This window comes from Geospiza fortis, unplaced genomic scaffold, assembly GCF_000277835.1.
Source record: "Geospiza fortis unplaced genomic scaffold, GeoFor_1.0 scaffold78, whole genome shotgun sequence".
NCBI lineage: Eukaryota > Metazoa > Chordata > Aves > Passeriformes > Thraupidae > Geospiza > Geospiza fortis.
The window spans coordinates 2917889-2937460 of NW_005054339.1; the positions used below are offsets into that span (position 1 = coordinate 2917889).

The 19572-nt window shown below is 44.1% G+C and overlaps 1 protein-coding gene across 1 annotated transcript in view; it reads left to right on the plus strand.

Annotated features, from left to right (window-relative positions):
- The window catches only part of DNAH1 (dynein axonemal heavy chain 1), a 67372-nt gene that overhangs the window by 19187 nt on the left and 28613 nt on the right, over positions 1–19572 (plus strand). The window contains exons 18-40 of the mRNA XM_031058155.1: positions 238–436; positions 2226–2479; positions 3376–3588; positions 4277–4441; positions 5126–5247; positions 5814–5919; positions 7023–7202; positions 8159–8299; positions 8925–9088; positions 9473–9586; positions 10195–10383; positions 11390–11495; positions 12572–12685; positions 13014–13163; positions 13670–13756; positions 13861–14047; positions 14161–14252; positions 14731–14885; positions 16465–16642; positions 16758–16952; positions 17617–17736; positions 18353–18511; positions 19195–19296. Coding sequence (XP_030914015.1) covers positions 238–436; positions 2226–2479; positions 3376–3588; positions 4277–4441; positions 5126–5247; positions 5814–5919; positions 7023–7202; positions 8159–8299; positions 8925–9088; positions 9473–9586; positions 10195–10383; positions 11390–11495; positions 12572–12685; positions 13014–13163; positions 13670–13756; positions 13861–14047; positions 14161–14252; positions 14731–14885; positions 16465–16642; positions 16758–16952; positions 17617–17736; positions 18353–18511; positions 19195–19296 — 3492 coding nt within the window. The remainder of the gene's footprint in view (positions 1–237; positions 437–2225; positions 2480–3375; positions 3589–4276; positions 4442–5125; positions 5248–5813; positions 5920–7022; positions 7203–8158; positions 8300–8924; positions 9089–9472; positions 9587–10194; positions 10384–11389; positions 11496–12571; positions 12686–13013; positions 13164–13669; positions 13757–13860; positions 14048–14160; positions 14253–14730; positions 14886–16464; positions 16643–16757; positions 16953–17616; positions 17737–18352; positions 18512–19194; positions 19297–19572) is intronic.

Here is a 19572-nt window from a genome sequence, read left to right on the forward strand (position 1 = left end):
CACTGGATGTATGTTGGCCTGAATGTGTCAAGCCCAGCTCTGCTGGTTGCTCTCCCTTGAAATACACATTGTTGGCCCAGGAGAAGGTAGTCTGACATATCCTCTTGGAATACATGTTTTCTCATTGCTGGCTTCAGATTCAAAAAAGAGGCGGGTTTTTTTGGCCTTTTGACATGTAGCTGTTGTTTGGAGGTGAATACACTTGTTGTTTACGTTGTTTTTAATTTCTTTCTAAAGTACAGTGGTCTGAACAAGATGCTTAAGGACTTCCAGCCATACTATGATCTCTGGACTACAGTATCAGACTGGATAAAGTGGAATGTGAGCTGGATGAATGATTCTCTCCTTAAGATTGAGGCAGAGGAGCTAGAAAAGAATGTCAATGACTCTGTTAAGACCATGCAGAGATGTGTGAAGCAGTTCAAGGATTCACCAGGTAGGTGCACAGTCTGGGGAAAGGAAGTTGGTGCATATCAGCATTTTGATGTGAAGCATGTCACTGAGTGCTCTAAGCAGGGATTATCAGGAAGTCACATGTGTATTAGAGACAGCTGGGAAAATGCTAACAAAGTTATTTTCCGCTTTTTTTTCCTGAAACTATGATGATTCACATCTAGATACTAGTTACAGGCTTGAAGTACCAGCCACCCTCTGATGTTGCAGTTAGTATTTACTAAGTATATATATATATATAATGTATTTTTATATATAGATATAAAGTGCAATAATCCAGGCTAGTCACAGAGAGTTACTATTTAGCCCACTGGCTAGACATGTGGGTTTAAGCCCTCGTGCAAAGTCAGGCAGCAAGGGAACTTGAATCTGGGTCTTGCAGGTGCTGTTTTCTTGGCCAATCTTATTTTCTTTATTGGCCAATGCATTTAATGGAAAGCCAGAAGAGGTCTTGATTTTGTTATGAATAAAATGAAATTGCAAAATCTGGAAATGATCTCTGCAATATAATAACGATTTTCCTACTTGCCTGAATGTGTATGAAGTTGAGATGATTGCACTCAGCCCTTGCAATTCACATGGAAGTCTTTTGACCATTTCTCCTAATAAAGCTGAAATTGAGGCTTCAGTTGTAGCTTAACTTGCCATTCCCTGGTTCTCAGAGATGTGTTGGTCATTCTTTAGAGCTAATTCTAAAATCTCCTGCCAGATGGCTTAGATTGAAATATATTTCGCTGTGGGTGATTTTTGATTCATCCTTTTTAACTTGAACTTGCTCTTAAACAATGCCATGAATCAGCCCCAATGGAGGAGGTGATGAGTGGATGCATGAGTAACTCTGAATCATTATGATAAACAGAAATACTAAGAATACCTGCTTATGTTCATTGCAATATTCTCTGGTACCTGGATATTGGTTCTGTCCTTTGCATATCCCCAGCAGGGAGCACGAGGTGATCACATCTTTGCTGTGAGAACACAGTGCAACCATGCAGGGTGCAATAAAAGGAGGCACATGCTATAGCCAGATTTTGGAAGGGAAGCAAGTCCCATGTTCTTTACCTACCCATTGTTTTATTCACAGTAACACCAGCCAAGAAAAAAAAAAAAAGGCACGATGTGAAGAGTGCAGAGGCTTTCTAGGATGCCCGCAGAGAGAAAAGCCCTTTCCCTCACTTTGTCCTTCCTATGAAGCAGCAGTACATTTGTCTCTAGCATGGCCATAGGCTGGCAGGGCCTCTCCTGCACGCTTTCTATTTCCAGGCTGGGATCCCAGCCTGCTTTTAGCTCCTTAGTGTCCATCTTCTATTGAGGGTGACCTGAGCTGTGCTGTGAGATAACTAAAAATGCAGGTTTGTTAAGAAGTGAATGTCTTGAAATGATGACTGTAACTTCCGAAATATCTACTGGCAGATGATCATGCTTCAGTCCATATCAAGGAGTTAAATTTGTCCGCCTCTCTTCTTCTGGTGAGCTCTAGCCTAAGGCACACTTCAGCTTAGCATGGGCTTGCCTCTATCAGCCTTTTGGTAATAGGCAGATCTGCTTTTTGGGAGCAGGCTTGAATCCTGGCTTAGTGGCCATGCAGAGAGCCTTCATATCCTCCTTACTTCAACCTGCATTGTCCAGTGCTCTCACCTGCTGCTTACCCTATACCATGTGACTACATGCACATCAGGCTTTAGACAGCTTCTAGAAGTTCCTTAAGGCAACTTCCTCACACGCTGTTGTTGCTGATTTTCTCCCTGTTGTTCTGATTCTCTCCCTGAAAGACTGCCAGAGTGTGGCCAAGGAGTTTCGAGACAAGATGGATGATTTCAAGCAGTATGTGCCCTTAATCCAGGGGCTGCGCAACCCCGGCATGAGGAGCCGGCACTGGGAGATGCTGTCCAGCCAGGTCAAGGCTGACGTGGAGCTGGAGCCCAGCATGACATTTGGTCGCTGCTTGGAGCTGAACCTGCAGGACCACATGGAGACTGTTCTCAAAGTGGCTGAGACAGCCAGCAAGGAATACGCCATCGAAAACGTGAGAGGAGAGGACTTGTTGTGTCTCTGCTTGCTTCTCAAATGGGTTTCTGCTGAGGAGGCAGTCATTGCCTTGGGTGATGTTCCTGAGTGTCCCAGAGTGTTAGACACATTCTGCAGCACGAGTAAAAAGGTTGCTGTCCTTACAGGAGGGAGTGATGACCACACAACTTCCACACAGTAGAAGAACTTATTCTGTCTTGTGCAGAATTTCAATTGTGGCATTAACAGCATTGCCTTATGGTTATGTTGATCCACTGCTAGGGTCTCACTCATCACTGTGGGATTAGTGACTGGTTAAGTTAAAATAAATTGATTGTCTGCACTCTGCCATTCAAATGTTATGTCAGAAGGATTAGCTGTGACTGGAAACAGAGATGGCAAATCCTTTAAACCAGTAAACGTGCAGGGAAACCTTTCTAGCTCTGGAGATTCATAGATTAAATAGTCTTTCAGCTTCAGTTCATCAGTTCAGATGTGATCTAAGATGGTCTTGACCTTCTGGCAGCTCTTGTTCTCCAAAATCTCAGGCAAGTTCCCAATGGATAGTTCCCCTTTTGTCAAAGCTGTCATTAATCATAGTCATTAATAAGCCCTTTGCTGGCAGCCTCTGTGCATCTAGAGCATAAACAGGCCTGGAGGTGAAATTGCAATTTTTTCCCCTCAAGGTATTTGTTTCAGCACTGGTGTAGAGGTGTTGAACCTGTGGGCAGTGCAGAGGAAATGTGCTGCTGCTGATTGTGTCATGCATAAAATACAGAGCTGCAGTTTCCAGTGGATTCCAGGAGTGAAAATCTGTTGTTTTCTAGAGAGTGGCATTAAGAGAGTTGTGGAAGCTGGGATAACCATTTGCAGAAGTTGTATCTGAAAATTAAATTGCTTGTCCCTCTGTTCCAGGCACTCAACAAGATAGAGGCTGAATGGAAATCTGTTTCATTCAGTGTGGTGCTTTACAAAAACACCAATACCTATATACTGAAAAGCACCGATGACATTTCTCAGCTCCTAGATGATCATATTGTCCTGGTTCAGAGCATGTCTTTCTCACCCTTCAAGAAACCTTTTGAGGAGAGGATGAACTTGTGGGAAACTAAGCTGAAGATAACACAGGTACTGGTTTTTACCCACACACGTGGGAGGCAGGCAGCTGGGCTGTGCTGCCATGGTTGGACGTGGACACTGTGCAGTTGCTGCTGGGAACTGGGAGGGCAGTTATCAAGAGAGTATCAGTCTTTAGGGAAGAATAGGGCCTGTGAAAGCCCTCTGACTCTAAGAAAGTAATGCAGCCCTTTTGCTGCTTATTACAACACGTTTTGGTGGGGCCAGAGCTTGCCTATTGCTGTGAGTAGTGTTACTGGTCTCTCTAATCACACTGTACTAAGTGGACCTTACAGATTCTTTCAGACCCTGTGAAATCCATGCTAATCATCTACATCTCAGTGTAGGAAAGCACATGGGAGACTGCTGTTTAAGCAGGATCTGCCAGACTGTGCCAGCACTTGCTCATCAAACCAGGAGCACCCAGCAGGACTCTGACAGCAAAATAGCAGTGCTGCAGGAGAAAAGTTCCTAAACTTTTGGAAAGGGGAGTGCTAGGAACTTGTTAATTATTTGTAAAGGAAATTCCATCTCCTGACCCTGTAGGTAGATTTTAGAAATATGGAAGGTGTAAGTGCTGCATCACCTTTTTTCCTTTCTTTCTTGTTTTTTTAAACATGTTCTGGTGCACAGTTTGAATGGTTTTGTTGAACAGGTTCATAGCATGGTGTCCTGATATGCTTTTCTTGCTTCCCACTAGGATGTCCTAGAGGAGTGGCTGAACTGTCAGCGCTCTTGGCTCTACTTGGAGCCAATCTTTAGCTCAGAGGACATCAAAAGACAGCTCCCACTGGAAAGCCAGCGCTACAACATGGTGGATAAGGATTGGAGGGAAGTCATGAAGAAGGCTAATGCAAACCCTGAGGTATGTGCCTTGATGAAAGCCAGTGCAGGTATCTCAAACACCTTGGAGCTGTGCTCACACAAGGACTGTGTCTTTGAGTCATTGTTTTCATAATGGTGTGGACATGAGCAGCACTGTGTTAACTGCATAGCCTTGCCCAGGGCATTGTGCTGAGTCTCTTCTCTTGGAACTTGGCCTTTTTTTCTAGTGTCTGAATGGACAGATCCATTCTCTGTAGTGCCTTCCACCAAAGTCTCCACCCCAGCAGTTTCCTCCTCCTCAACACAAAGAACCCCTGCCTCTTAATGACTCTTGTAACCTGCAGTGGTTGTAATCCATAAGGTAACTCCTTCAATTCCTCCTCAAGACTGATTCTCTAAGTTTTTTAGAACCATTGTTTTTGCCTATTTTTGTGTCCTGGTGGCAGTGCTCTGCTCTCTTCTATTCTCCAGTCTCCACTTCCCAGGACTCCTTCACTGCTTGTATTCCATATTACAAATGTTGGTATTTAGGGGAAGCCAGAAATGCTTGTCTCCATAAGGGCTGTTTACCCTCCTTACCCACAAAGCTTACACCTCTCCAGATCCCTGAGAATTCCTGTGAATGAGTGATTTAAACATCACTGGGCAACCCAATTATCTCCATTGCCTTATCTCTCACATGCTCAGAATACTGATGCTTCCTCTGTTACACATTCTGTTGTAGGTGATTTCTTTGTGCCCTCATCTAGAGCTACTGAAGAAGCTGCAAAATTGTAACGAACTACTTGAACTTGTGCAGAAAGGGCTGAGTGAATATCTGGAGACAAAGAGAGCCGCTTTTCCCAGGTAACCCCTAATTTCACTGGGCTAGATTGCACTCCTTCTTTCAGAAAATATGAAAGGAGAGGCTCACTGCAGTTCATTCTGCCAAGAAAGAGCAAAACCACCTAAGCTTAGGATTTATGCATGGCCTGCAAACATAAGCGAAGCTGTGCCTTTCAATGCTGCCATCTCATGGGGAGAAAACAGGCACACACAAATGTGGTGAGTTAAGGGCAGTCTGGTAGCATTGTTGCATATCTGTGCCTCAGGATTTATGTAGAAAGGGTGGGGTAAAATTAAAATCTCCAAGTAACTTTTTCTCTAATTCCCTGAAGGAAGACTTCTATTCTTTGATACTCATATAAACCCTCTTTGCTAGGAAATAACTGACTTCTGCAGAGGCAGAAGTCTGGCTCTACAGAAAGGGAGAGGGCTGGATAGTGGCTGCTCACCTACACAAATACAAAGAGATCAGTGAGCAGTCAGCAGCTGTGTCTTTAGCAAAAGGCTTGTTCCCCATCATGCCAGCACTTAGCTCTTGCTGCTGCAGTAAACAGAGCCTTTCCTCATACTTCTCTCTGTGTTTGTAGGTTCTACTTCCTTTCAGATGATGAGCTGCTGGAAATCCTGTCCCAGACAAAAGACCCCACTGCTGTACAGCCTCACCTGCACAAGTGCTTTGAGAACATTGCACGGGTAGGCACAGCCAGCACACGAGTGGCTTGGCCCCCCTTTGGGAAGCTGTGTTGTGGGAGTTGGAGGTGTTCTGAGGTCTGAAGGAATGTTCACATTCTGCTCTATGGAAATGTGACTCCTGGGAACCTGTACCTGTACATAGGCATTGGAAGGTGCTGCCTGTCCTGAAGTGGGATTCCAGCAACCTCACTTTAGACACTTCAAAGCCAGGCATCTGCCCATGAGCTGGGTACCCTTGGTTGTCCTTCAGACAATGGGGGAAAATAGGCATCTGCAAAGGGTGACTTAGGGAAATTCACTTAGATAACCATCCTGGGAAGGGAGGACACTCCCTCTGGAGATATGTGTCCATCTCACCATGAAGGCCAGGAGAAATAGCTCTGGCTTAGCTTTCTACTCACAGGCACCTTGTTAGGATTGAATCCCACTCCTGCTGACAGCCCCAGAAGGGACAAGGACTGAACAAGCCTGAGCTGAATTAAGTTTCTGCCTTCATCCCTACTTAGGAGCTGGAGTTAACCTGGCTATTTTTCCTCTTTGTTATTCCTAATGGACTTCAGACTCCATAGCTAGTCACAGCTCGAACCACCACAATACTCAGACAGCAAAACCAATCTCCTAGTCATTAGTTTGGAAAAATAGAAAGGAAATTGAACTGGAAACATGGTGCAAAGCCATTGGAATAAATAAGGGGACTTTCAGTGATATGCTGGGGCACCGGAGAAGCTGTTAAAATTTTACTCTTAAAACCAGGCACTGTGACATCAAGGGAAATTATTTGAATCTACAGAATTGAGCAGGAGTCAAGGGTCTGAATCCTAGACAGGCAATGAGAAATGTTCATCCTACCTATAATTTCATTTGCTTCACTCAAGTCACACCAGCAATGTGAATCTCTTGTTTTCATACAATCGTTTTCCATTATTTGGAGAGGTCATTTTACACGTCTGTCTCACGCTTTATTATCACTACTGGCAACCAAGTTTGGCACCAGGTTTATAATGAGCAAACACTGGTGTAGGCTGGCTGTCCCCCAGGGGCAGGAAGGCAGGGATAGAAAAGAAATTCTTCACTCATGTCTCCTGTTGTGCTTCTTCCATTAGCTGAAATTCCAGGAAGACCTACAGATCACACACATGTACTCTGGTGAAGGGGAAGAGGTGAAGCTGTCTTCTGCCATCACTCCCACTGAGAATGTGGAGGACTGGCTGGTGGAAGTGGAGAAATCCATGAGGGCCAGTGTTCGGGACAACATAGAAAAATCAATTGGTGTTTATCCAGAGGTAAGGGTTTTATCACAGACTGCCAGGTCTCTGATGTGTTGGTTCCAGGCTTGCCATGGAGGTCACCAGAGGTGGGGCTGATGAACCTGGGATCTGATCTATTCTATTCTATTCTATCCTATCCTATCCTATCCTATCCTATCCTATCCTATCCTATCCTATCCTATCCTATTCTATTCTATTCTATTCCACTTTCAAAACACAGCCTTTAATACAGTTGTGTGACTGTAAGTGCAGAATGGGCAGCTGGGCAAAAAGCTAATGGTCCAGCAGAATGCAAACCCTGCACGCTCCCTCACAGGATCCCTACAGCATGGAACAACCCTGTATGAATCCATATCTATTAATCTCTCCAGACTACTTCCTCTTTGTAAGGATCTTCTGCTTCAGCTCTCGTGTCTCACACAGTGTGCTAGGGGCTGGTAAAAGTAATCAAGGCACATGAGCTGTTGGTTTCAGTCAGTGCATAGGGGATGCATCATGGCTCTGGTTTCTGTATAAAAGCTATGCTGGTGTAAAATTGAAATTTCTAATCTAGGTAATCTATTTCTAATCTATTTTTCAGAAAGGCTGAAAAATAAAGAGGCCTCAGATGTTTTTGTTACTCTTTCTTATTTAGACTGAAAATTTCAAAGTAGGAAAGTTAGAATAGGCCAGAGGAGGGGAAACATTCTTTTGGGTCTCACAGATTCCTGCTCTTCACCTGCTAATGGCTACTTGTACCTGGTTACTGCAAGTGGCATAGTGGAGAGAAGGTACCTGCTGTACCCAGTGCCTGAGGGTGATTTCTTCACAGCAAGTGGAATGGAAAGAAAAGGAAAGCCTCTTACACAAGAATTCAGTGCTAATTTGTCAAGCATGCCTCTCAGAGCAAGAGGACATAGAAATAAATAAATAAACAGTCTTTGCACCTTTTTTCCCCCTTTCTCATGCCTATTTTTTTTTTCTGTTTTAAGACTCCACGTACCTCATGGGTCTTGGAATGGCCTGGCCAAGTGGTCATTGCTGGCTGCCAGATCTTCTGGACAAAGGAAGTGTCTGAAGCTCTGGAGGCTGGAGATTTATCCAGCAGGCTTTACCCACAGTTGAGTGCTCAGGTATGAAAATGAATGTAAGGGTGAGATTTTGCCAGATGGAGGCTTTTCAGTCATCAGACCTCAGACAAGTTATAAATACAGCCAGGACAATACTGGTGGGGAAACAGACACACAGTTTTGCATAGCACTGTTAAAAACAAGTGATAAAACTGGTTGTCTTCTTAATTATTAGGGTATTTGTCATAATAAACCTCAAATAATATACAGGATTTATAATGTGATCACCACCTGAACACTATAACAGGGTGAAAGATAACTTCTCCAGGGTTACCCAAGAAGCCAAAGGTGAAGAACTGAAGTGATGGACAGTGGAGGAAACTGCATCCTACGTATCAGTTCTGTGCATCTAATCACACCTAATACCTGAGAGTTATTAGCTCTGGACTTCATAGTGGCTCTAACTCGTTCTTTTCACCTGAACATGGTAATGGTGTAGGCAAAACTCAGCTCTGAGCCAGCCCTGAGTAGTATTTGCTTTCTGAGCAACCATTTGTACTTCTGAAAAGAGAAGAGGCAGAAGTAGCCTGAGCACAGCATATGATCTGAGGCTCAGCATGCCCTGAGTTTGATTGCATTGTGTTGGTACAGAGTGCATTGCTTCAGGGTACTTTCCTTTTGTTCCCAGCTGGGAGATTTGGTGGCCCTGGTCCGTGGGAAGCTGTCCAAGATGCAGAGAGCAGTGCTGTCAGCTCTCATTGTCATCGAGGTGCATGCCAAGGACGTTGCAGCAAAGCTGGTTGAGGAGAATGTAACGAGCATGAATGATTTTGAGTGGATCTCCCAGCTCAGGTTAGAGAGCACAGCTGTTGAATCTCACCTGGCTTCCCTGGCCAGTCTCCATTCTCCTTACCCATCAGCTGTGTCCATGGCAAATGGAAACAGAAGTATGGGACAGATCTTGCTTTGGTGGCATCCTCTTTGGCAATAGAAACTAACCCATACCATGATGTTTAACTGTTAAAGGGTGTGCTCTTGCCCAAGGGGTGCAATGCTTGATCCCAGGTCCTGTGAGACCTCCTGTCCACTTTGTTGTGTTACTTTATCCTTTCTGCTCTCGAGAGGGAAATCCCTTGACAATCAGCTCTCCAAACCTGCAGGCTGTAATCTTGTGAGCTGCTGCTTTGTCTGCCAGGCAGTGTTTATCTTTCTGATGCTATGTTCACTCACCATTAGATACTACTGGACAAGGGGAGACCTGTACATCAGAGCAGTCAACGCTGAGTTTCTCTATGGCTATGAGTATCTGGGCAACACTGGCCGTCTGGTTATCACACCCCTCACTGACAGGTAAAGACATTGTTTTCTGGGTAACAAATGCACTTTTTTTTTTCTCTTTTCTTTATTTTTTTTGTTCTGGATGAAGAGGATTAAACCAAGGATCTGACCATTCAGGTCCTACATCTTAATGTATGTAAATAGAATCCATTTGTACAGTAAAGGACCACTTCAGACAAGTGCACAGGAGCACCCTGGCATTGGTTGCTACTGTACTCCGAGTGGGCAGTGCTCAGACTGATTGCTTCCACTCTCCTAATTCTTAATGTAGTGCTCTCATATAAAATGCCCACCTGATAGCTAAGGAACTCTTCTAGAAACCAGCTAGTGCTCTAGAATATGCAGCAGAAATAATAGTTTTACCCTTTTGTAACTGTCCTTTTTCTGCAGAATGAATTTGTAGCCAGTGGCAGAAGGATTTATCCATGCAGGCCCCCATGAATACTAATCAAGGCCACATAGCTCTAACTCCTTTGCAGAATGCTGCATATCTAAGCAGTTTTGTAGAATAATGAATGATGGATTCCTCCTTGTCTCCAGCTGTATAGATCATATGTCTCCTTGCTGAAATCAGTGGTACAAATGCTTTTTTTCTTCATCTGGTCTCTTCTTTGTTGTAGGTGTTATCTGACACTTACAGGAGCTCTGCACCTGAAATTTGGAGGAGCACCTGCAGGACCAGCAGGAACAGGCAAAACAGAAACAACAAAAGACCTGGGCAAAGCACTGGCAATCCAAACTGTAGTGTTCAACTGCTCTGACCAACTTGACTTTATGGCAATGGGCAAGTTTTTTAAGGGACTAGCCAGGTACAGTGAAATGCTGAGTGTCATTATTGAGGGGTGCTGCACACTGGGAGTTGGTGGGTATTTTTCATAGCAGCCCAAAAGAACAAGAAAAGCCCTAGCAAGGGGGTTACTGACTTCCAGAATGAGCAAGGTTACAAAATTCCAGCCAGAAAGGAGGAACAGTTGATCCAATTATAAAAAGAAGAGATAAAAAGAGATCCTTGTTCATTTAAGGCAAAATTAAAATGCTTTGCACTAATCCACAATGCACTAATCCACCTGTGCAAATGTTTGCAGCTTTGGCCTTTATTTTAATATCATCCATGTTGGACTGAGATTCAGCCCACAAGCTGCTTAATCTTAAGAAGAAGAGAATCTGCTGAGAGTATTCAAAATTGAGCAGCCAAGAGAGACTGCTCTAAGCCCTGAGGGATCCTCTCAGAGAGGCTTCTCTCCTCTCTACATTTCAAACAGAGCTGGTCCAATTAGTCTGTTGCACACTGGTGAATCTGAATTAGTTAGTCCAACAAAAGCTGATATTCTTTTCTCAGATGTTTTCTTTGTAAGTAATTTAACTTCTTTCTTAAGCCATGCCTTGTGGGAAGATCACCTTCCTCATATGCATGCTGCCAGCTTTATATATAGTTTTCCAAATTCTGAAAAATGTACTTAAGTGTTGTTTAAACTGTATCTGCTACACTTACAGCTCAGGTACCAACCAGGAATTCAACATTGCACCTCTTTAAAGCTCAAATGTGTAACATGGAGAATTTGTCCCAGGCTCTAGGATTGGATACTGCCATGGGCACTCCTCACATGGCCTGGGATGCACAGCTGGGGTGTCCCCTGAACCAGGGCACAGTGGCTGTGTCACTGTTTGCCATGGGACATCAGGGCCCTTTTGTGTTCACTTCCAGTCTCTGTTGTGCCCACCCAGTATGTGGATATATAACTTCTAGAACTTTTGACTGCAAGTTTGCTCCTGTGTGGTGTTGCTGACTCCCTCCATTCTTCCTTCCCTGCCCAGCTCTGGTGCCTGGGCTTGCTTCGATGAGTTCAACCGCATCGATATCGAGGTGCTGTCTGTGGTGGCCCAGCAGATCACAACCATCCAGAAAGCACAGCAGCAGAGGGTATGTAAGGCACATGTGGATGCAAAGGCAGGCAAAAACATCTCCACTTGAGCTAGTTCAGGCAAGTCCTTGTCTCTGCACACACCTTCAAGCTTCACTTCTCAGGGGCAACTCTTAACAGACATCCTTGAGGAGAGGTTTGAACAATGTCCTAACTATGGCACATCACATCAGTCCATTACAGTCAACATCCTCAGGGGAATTTTTAACTTCACCTTAGTCTATGCTGCCAGAGTTGCCCACACTCTCACAGGCTGAAGTACCTCTCAGCTTGAGCTGTAGTGCTAGGAGGCTTTGGTGTGGGAGACACTCTGATACAGATCCACTGAGCTGATCAAAATTGGAGCTGTGATAAAGGCAGTCAGTGCTCTGACATGAGTTGCTCAGCACCAAATTTGTCTAAATGTGTTAACCAAGCTTTGGTGGATTCACAAAACCCAGTATGTGCAGAAAAACACATATTGGTGCACACAGAGTTGCATTGTAAAGTGAATTGTTGTGAACTGTTGCTTTTAATGGAGATTCAGCTGTCAGCCAGTCTAGCAGCCAGCCTCTGCTTTGTTCTCTGGAGGTCCAGAAGGGTTAAGACCTGAATCTCCTTGACTCTGGCTTGGAATTAGAAACTTGGTCTTCGTAAATTCTTCTGCATTACTTTATCCCCCATCTGAAATTACTACCTACACAGCTTTAAAAAGGATTTAGGTTTCTCTTTGCCCTCTTTGCCATGAATTAATTCAGGTCTGATCTCTAGTGCAAAATAAATGGTAAGACGTTTGTTTACAGCTGACGGGATAGAAGTCTGTTCAAGAGTTTAAAGGAAAAAAAAGGAAAATTTAACCTATCAGTAAATCTTCCACAAGCCCAATCTTTTATACAGGGAAAAATATTGCTGGTAATACTGGTTTCCTGCAGTGGGACCAGATTGAGTCACTACTGTTGTGGGCAGCTGTGTGTGTTTGTGCTTTATTATTTAACAACTAAAAGCTATTGTTCTCCTCTTGGAAGATTCTGCTGCGCTATTTAGTTTGCAGGTCAGGCTCTGTTCCTGGAGGGTGATCATATTTTTAATTTTCCAGGTGGAAACCTTCATATTTGAAGGCACAGAGATCCCACTGGTGCCGTCCTGTGCAGTCTTCATCACAATGAACCCAGGGTACGCTGGGCGCACTGAGCTGCCCGATAACCTGAAGGTAAGGAGGGCAGGCTGCACAGACAGAAAGAAGAGGGGCCATGAAGATGCTGGGTGCTACCTGGACCCACCAGTGTGTCCATCACAAGAGTTAGGGTGTGATGCTTATGGAGAGTCTCCAGGATCACTTTGAGATTTGAACCACATGTGTAAGGAAATGTCATTTTTCAGATTGCAGTCTGCAGGAACGCTGCAGTGACAGCTGCCAGGCACACTCATCTTGTGTCCTCTAAACAGTCTGGAATGGATACTCAGCCTTTTCAGTTTGCTGGGGAAAAAAACAAGAAACAACAGTGTTTTGAACATTGTGTTGGATCTGTGTGTTCCAGGCTCTCTTTCGTCCTGTGGCTATGATGGTCCCAGATTACTCCATGATTGCTGAGATTTCACTCTACTCCTTTGGGTTTAATGAAGCCAAAGTCCTTGCAAAAAAGATAACCACAACATTCAAACTATTGTCAGAACAGCTCAGCTCCCAGGTAGATGCCTTAATGTCCAAAACTGTTTTTTAAATGTGAGATTTTCTCAGCCTAGGCATGAAGTATCCAGAGGGTTTTCTTGGTGCCTTGTGACAGCATATCTCAGAAAGGTCACTACACCCATTCTTCATCTTCCTTCTTTCTTTCTTTCTTTCTTTCTAATTCTCATTTCTGCTCCTGTGGCTGGACTTGGATTCACCTTAAATCCTATTTAGGATTACAGTGGCAGGACAGTTGAGCTAAACAGCCCTGCCTGCTTTTCCTTCCACCTAGGATTTTTCATTGTGTACTTATTCTCACCTTCCTCATTCATAGACTGTACAGCTGAGGACTAATTAGTTGTTTGAAGGATACTGAGACTAGGGTTGGATGAAGGAGGAATTGTTTTGAAGGCATAACTCTCTCATTTTTCTTTTCTCGCCTGCTAGCTGAGTGCATGCCTAAGTTTACTTTTTTAGATGGTGCTCCTCTATCTGATGATATTGTTTCCTCTGTGCCTTTTTCAGGATCACTATGACTTTGGGATGAGAGCTGTGAAGACTGTCATCTCAACAGCTGGCAATCTCAAAAGAGAGAATCCTGATATGGATGAGGTAAATGTGCTTGTATTTCTCACTGCCATAGATTATGGGGCCTTTTCTGCAGCCTCATAGAAGAGGAAAGATCTCTGAAGTCCTGAATTCTCAAACCCTTGCAGGAGCTGATCTGCCTGCGAGCTATTAGGGATGCCAACGTACCCAAATTCCTGCAGGATGACCTCAAGCTCTTCAATGGTATTGTCTCAGATTTGTTTCCTAATATCAAAGAAACACCTGTTGATTATGGCATCCTGGAAGAAGCTATCCGCAAATCCTGCATCCAGGCAAATCTGAAGGATGTTGATGGTGAGGGGAAAGGCTCTCCACAAGCTCCCTCTGGACCTGGGCTTTTAGTCCAGCATGCTGCCCTAGGAAAGAGCTGTGTGCCCAGGCCCACTCTGCATCATCTTCCTGTACAGGTTTTGTGACTAAATGCATCCAGCTGTACGAGACCACCGTAGTTCGTCATGGCCTGATGCTGGTGGGACCAACAGGTTCCGGGAAGACAAAGGTATGGGTGAGACATTGTGCTGGCCCCAGCAAACCATCACCTACCCAGTGATGCAGTGGGTTAAGTTTCACAGAAGACCCATGCTGACATTTAAAGCTTCTATCAGATAGAAGTCAGGACACAAAGATGCTGCCTGTTAGTAATAATTTATAGCCATGGGGAGGTATATTACTGGTTTGCTTTTGAGCTGTGAGATTAGACTGAGGCTCATTAGTTCTGCTGCACATTTCTAAGGCTGAGACATACTTTGACCTCTCTAGGTGCTTTAGGCCTCTTCCACAGATCTAACTTTCTCCTCCACTGCATATAGAGTGCTTAATTTCTGTGCTTTTATTTCAGCCAGGCATCTCCATACTATGATACTACCCTTCACTATGTGTCTTTTCTCACTGCATTTGAATGCAGTTGCTGTGAGAGCAAGTGGCTTTGTTGCTCTGGAGCCATGGCAGTTAAGTCTCTGGCTGTCCTGCTTTTGCAGAGTTATGAAGTCCTGGCAGCTGCAATGACATCACTGAAAGGTCAGCCTGCAGCGGGTGGTGGGAATTACGAAGCAGTCCACTACTTTGTACTGAATCCCAAATCCATCACAATGGGCCAGCTTTATGGAGAGTTCAACTTGCTAACGCATGAATGGTAAAGTACAAAACCTTCTTTCCTTTCTTCCAGACAGAAAACACTTTTCTGGTCTTGAGTGTCTTCTCTCCAAGGCTGAGAACCGTTTGGGGTGGTGGCATAAAACCAGAAGCGATCAAGTCCTTATCCCCACCAAGCTACAATAGCCAGTCACGGCGATTTAAGCTGACATCCCTCATTGTGCACTTGGCCCGACTGCCAGCACATGCCCAGACAGTTCCTGCAGCTCAGCTCGCAGCATTAACTGCAGAACAATAATGCAATAGCTTTGGAGCACATGCCCCTGCTCCTAAGATACAGCAGCTTAAAACCACTTGCTTTGCTTCTGAAGAAAAGTGACCTGTGTACTGCGCACTTGAATTGTTCTGTATAAATACTCTGGTATCCTTGAGTGATGAGGAATGACTTTGAGGCATAAAGAGAAATTTCATTCCTGTTGCCAGGGCTCCTGCTTGCTTACATGGTTTGGAAACAAGAACCAATAGCCCACTTGCTCTCTTTATAGCCAGGTCCTACTGCTTATGTTTCCTTGTGTGACCTGAGGTTGACTTTGCAGCTCACTTTATCCATAAGCTAGGATGTGAGAAGCAGTGTGAATCTCCCTGTGGCCCTGTCAGCCAGCACTTGTCTCAGGGCAAAACTAAAGACTGTGTTCTGTAAAATGAGGGAAATTAAACATATATAAAACTAACTACCTCTAGGAAAAGTGCAAGCCATTAAACATTACTGATTCTGTGACCAGAGCTTCCCAGCTTAGGATGTGGTACATATTTACTGAAGGACATTTTATAGGAGCTCCAATTAAGCTCAACAGTTTATTTATGATGTGACTCTACATGGGCATGTCAATGTGACAAAAAAGAAAAATACAGCAATTGTGTAAAATATATTTACAGACAAATCCATCTGCTTTAATCAGCTGAGCTTTAGAACAGACTGTTTTGCCTTGATCTCAATAACAATACCCTGGAATTCACTAGTACTATAAAAATAACAAATAATTATTTAATAGCAGGAATCGAGTCCAGGGTCTGAATGGAAACTGTGCTCAAGGTTTCCATGTACAGATTAAATTCTTGCTGTCAACAGCCAGCATTCCTTGTGTCTGCTCCCCTGGTCACCAGCTCCAACACCACCTGGGTTCACAGGCAGCTAAGGATGGGGAACTTCAGTTATGAAGAGGGTAGGGTCAGGATCTTTAGCCTGGATTTATCCTTTTAACCTTGAGAAAAAGTGAGAAGAGGCACCTCCAGAGAGCAGATGATCTGCCTGTAACCTGAACTGGATGCTAGTAAGGCCTCTTTACTCTTCACTGAGGACAGAGATGTTAAAGGGAAGCTTGACATCTTGTAGTTAAATGACATGAATTCCAGATCCTGATGCCCAAAGAAATGGTTTTGTGGTGTCACGCAGGCTGAGATGTGTCTCAGTAAAAAAAAGAATGAGGTGGACCTTTCTGCAACTCATGGATAAGGGAGACACATGAAGCAGGATAAGATTGCCTTTTGTGGAGGGAACTTTGGCATTTATTTCAGCAAAACCAGAATGGGCCAAGCCCTGCCTTCCTCCTGCCTTTCAGGACAGATGGGATCTTCTCCACACTCATGCGTCGGGGAACCGTGGCCGCTGACTCCAGCAAGAAGTGGTACATGTTTGATGGGCCAGTGGATGCTTTGTGGATTGAGAACATGAACACAGTACTTGATGACAATAAGAAGCTGTGCCTCAGCTCAGGGGAAATCATCAAGATGACAGAGGTAACTCATCCCTCCCACTTTTGCTGCATGTAGTCTGTACTCCTTCCTCCCTGCACTGAAATACATATCAAAACTGAGCATGTCCTTATCTTTTCTTTTCTTTTCTAATTTCTAGGGTTGGACCATGATGTTTGAAGTCCAGGATTTGGCTGTTGCTTCCCCTGCCACAGTCTCCCGCTGTGGTATGGTTTACCTGGAACCCAGCATTTTGGGGCTGGACCCTTTCATTGAATGCTGGCTGAAAAATGTGCCAGAAATCATGCAACGCTTTGCACCCCAGCTGGCATCTCTCTTCAGGAGATTCCTCCAGGTGAGCTTCTGTTCTGTTCCAGCCTTTCCATGTCATCTTGATTATCAACCAGCCCAGATATGTCAAGGCCTGTATTTAAATAATATTGTGGGAACATTTCCTACCATAATATCTATAATGGAAACTTCTCTGTGAATTTTGTGGCTTTAATGGAGGTTACTCACTGATCTCTGTAGATGTGACTAAGTCTTATTGGTCATTATAGTTGGTTTTATTTCATTTTAAAATTATCTTCTGGACAAAACCATCCCTAGTGCAGTTCCATAGCTTAGAGTGGAGTCCCTCCAGGGAGAAGGTTGTACAAACAAGTCTTGTTATTTTTACTCTGCTGATAAGCCATTATTTTAATGAAGAACCTGGAGCTACAAAGGAAGGCTCTAAAGGGAGCAAACGATTTAACAGCACTGATAGCACAAGATGCATGTAACTGTTGCACAGAACCAAAAGGGAAGCCCAGAGGTTTCTTGGTGTTGAGACTGAACCAAGGGGCTTGTCTTGCTTTTCTCCAGTAAAAATGGTGGTACCTGGGATGCAGTTGGGAATGGCAGCATTCTCAGTCACAGTCTCCCTGCTAAACATAACATGATGGAGGTGAACAAGAAGGTAAAACCAAAGACAGCTGTGCTGGATGGTGACACTGAGCTGTCCCTGCCTGTCTTTCCAGGAGGCCATCGACTTTTTACGAAGCTCTGTGAAGGAAATAATTACTTCTACAGATGGTAACCTCACAATGAGTCTCCTCGTGCTCTTGGAATGTTTGTATCAGCCTTTCATTCCCATTAAGGTAGATTTTGGTACCTCTATCGCTGTTCCTTGTGTCTGTCACTCTTAAGGACGCTAAGTCATGGGAAGGGTTAGTCACCAGAGAACAAGATGTTGGTGCAGAAAGGTCATGCTGTAGCTCATCTATGTGGCAGAAGGTAATACAGCATCCAGCAAATCACAGGTAAACCTGGAAGGATTATGCTCTGCCCACTCAAGGAACACAAGATAAGCTCTGTGCCTACCAGGCTGGAGGGTAGAGGTTCACTTTTATTTATAGCAGAGGGAATTGGAGAATGAGGGGAAAGTAGAGATCAGAGCTGAGCAGTGATGCACTTCAGATTGCAGGTCCTTTGAGAATTAGTATTGAAGAAGGCTTACAATTTTCAAATTAAAAACTTAAGACTAAATTCTTCTCCTATCTCCTGTTGAGTGACGTTAGTTCAGCAAAGGGAGTCTCTCAAGTACACCAATGAAACAACAAATTTTAATCCACATAATATATTAACAAGGCCTCTGAAAAACTGGCTAGGAAAAACTACATAGAAGCTGAATTATGGGCAAATTAAGAAGAGTCTGGGGTTTGTGTGCCATAATTATACCTGAGAATTTTTCTTCTGCTTGTCTCTGGTTCTTAGGGACTTAAGACGATTCCCCGGGAGAAGATTGCTCGTATGGGAGAGCTGATTGAACCTTGGTTTATATTTGCCTTGATCTGGAGTGTGGGAGCTACTGGAGATTCCCTAGGTCGTGAGGCCTTTAGCTCATGGCTCAGGAAGAAGATGGCAAAGGAAAGGGTGAGTAAAGGAAAAGCAGATCTTCTCTCATTTTAGAGAAATTAGTAGTGAGGAATGGGGATCAGAGCTGAGTGCCTGGATATTGCAATGCTGCGAGGGCCCCAGTGATGGAGGAATGATGAGGAGGATTCCATTGATATCAGAAGGCTAATTAATTACTTTATTATACTATATTATTCTATACATATAAAACAGGATCTGCCAAGCACTCAACCCTGCATACAACTCTCACACTGCACAGAATCTCATGACTGTCACTGACACACACACACTCTTGGCTCTGATAGGCCAAGGAAACAAAACACCATCACTTTGGGTAAACAATCTCCATATTGCATTCCACTTTTGCACAAACACAGGCACAGCAAATGATAAGAATTGTGTTTTCTTTCTCTGAGGTTCAGAGAATGTGAATCCCAGAAGTATTCTTGGGAAGAATTGTGCCTTGCTTTTCTCTATGAAGAGAAATGTGGGGCTAAACCTGGAGGCTTTGGATGGACTTCTTGTGGGCATCTGGTATGCCACTCTCTCACTGGGACCCCTGGAGCTGGAAGTTCTGGGAGAGACCTGAGCCCCCTGGCCTGGGTAGCATCCCGTTAGTAAAGCGTTCCTTGAAGTAGTGCAAATCCTTCTGTGAATTCAGCTGAGTGGCAGCCAGGCTCATAACAGCTTTATTCTCACAGATGCGCTTACTCTTCCCAGAAGAAGGACTGGTTTATGACTATAAACTGGATGATGCTGGGCTTAGCAGTACTGAAGAAGATGATGAGGACGTCCATAAAGAGGTAAAATATTTAACTTTTAATTCCAAGTTGAGTAATTTAGGAGGAGGGACCAGGAAGTAACACAGTCCTACAGGATTTGGTAGGATTTTCTCATTAAGGGCAAAGAAGAAAGGCCTATAGGAAGCAAACAGGAATGTTTAAATCAAAATTAAGCTTTTCATTGAATCAAGAAGACAATTTCTTGCCTTCAGAGTTGTGAACCAGATCTTTCAAAGCTGAGCTGAGAGCTGGTCAGTTGAGACCTGTGTGTCTCTGTCAGTGCTCAGAAAAGTGAGG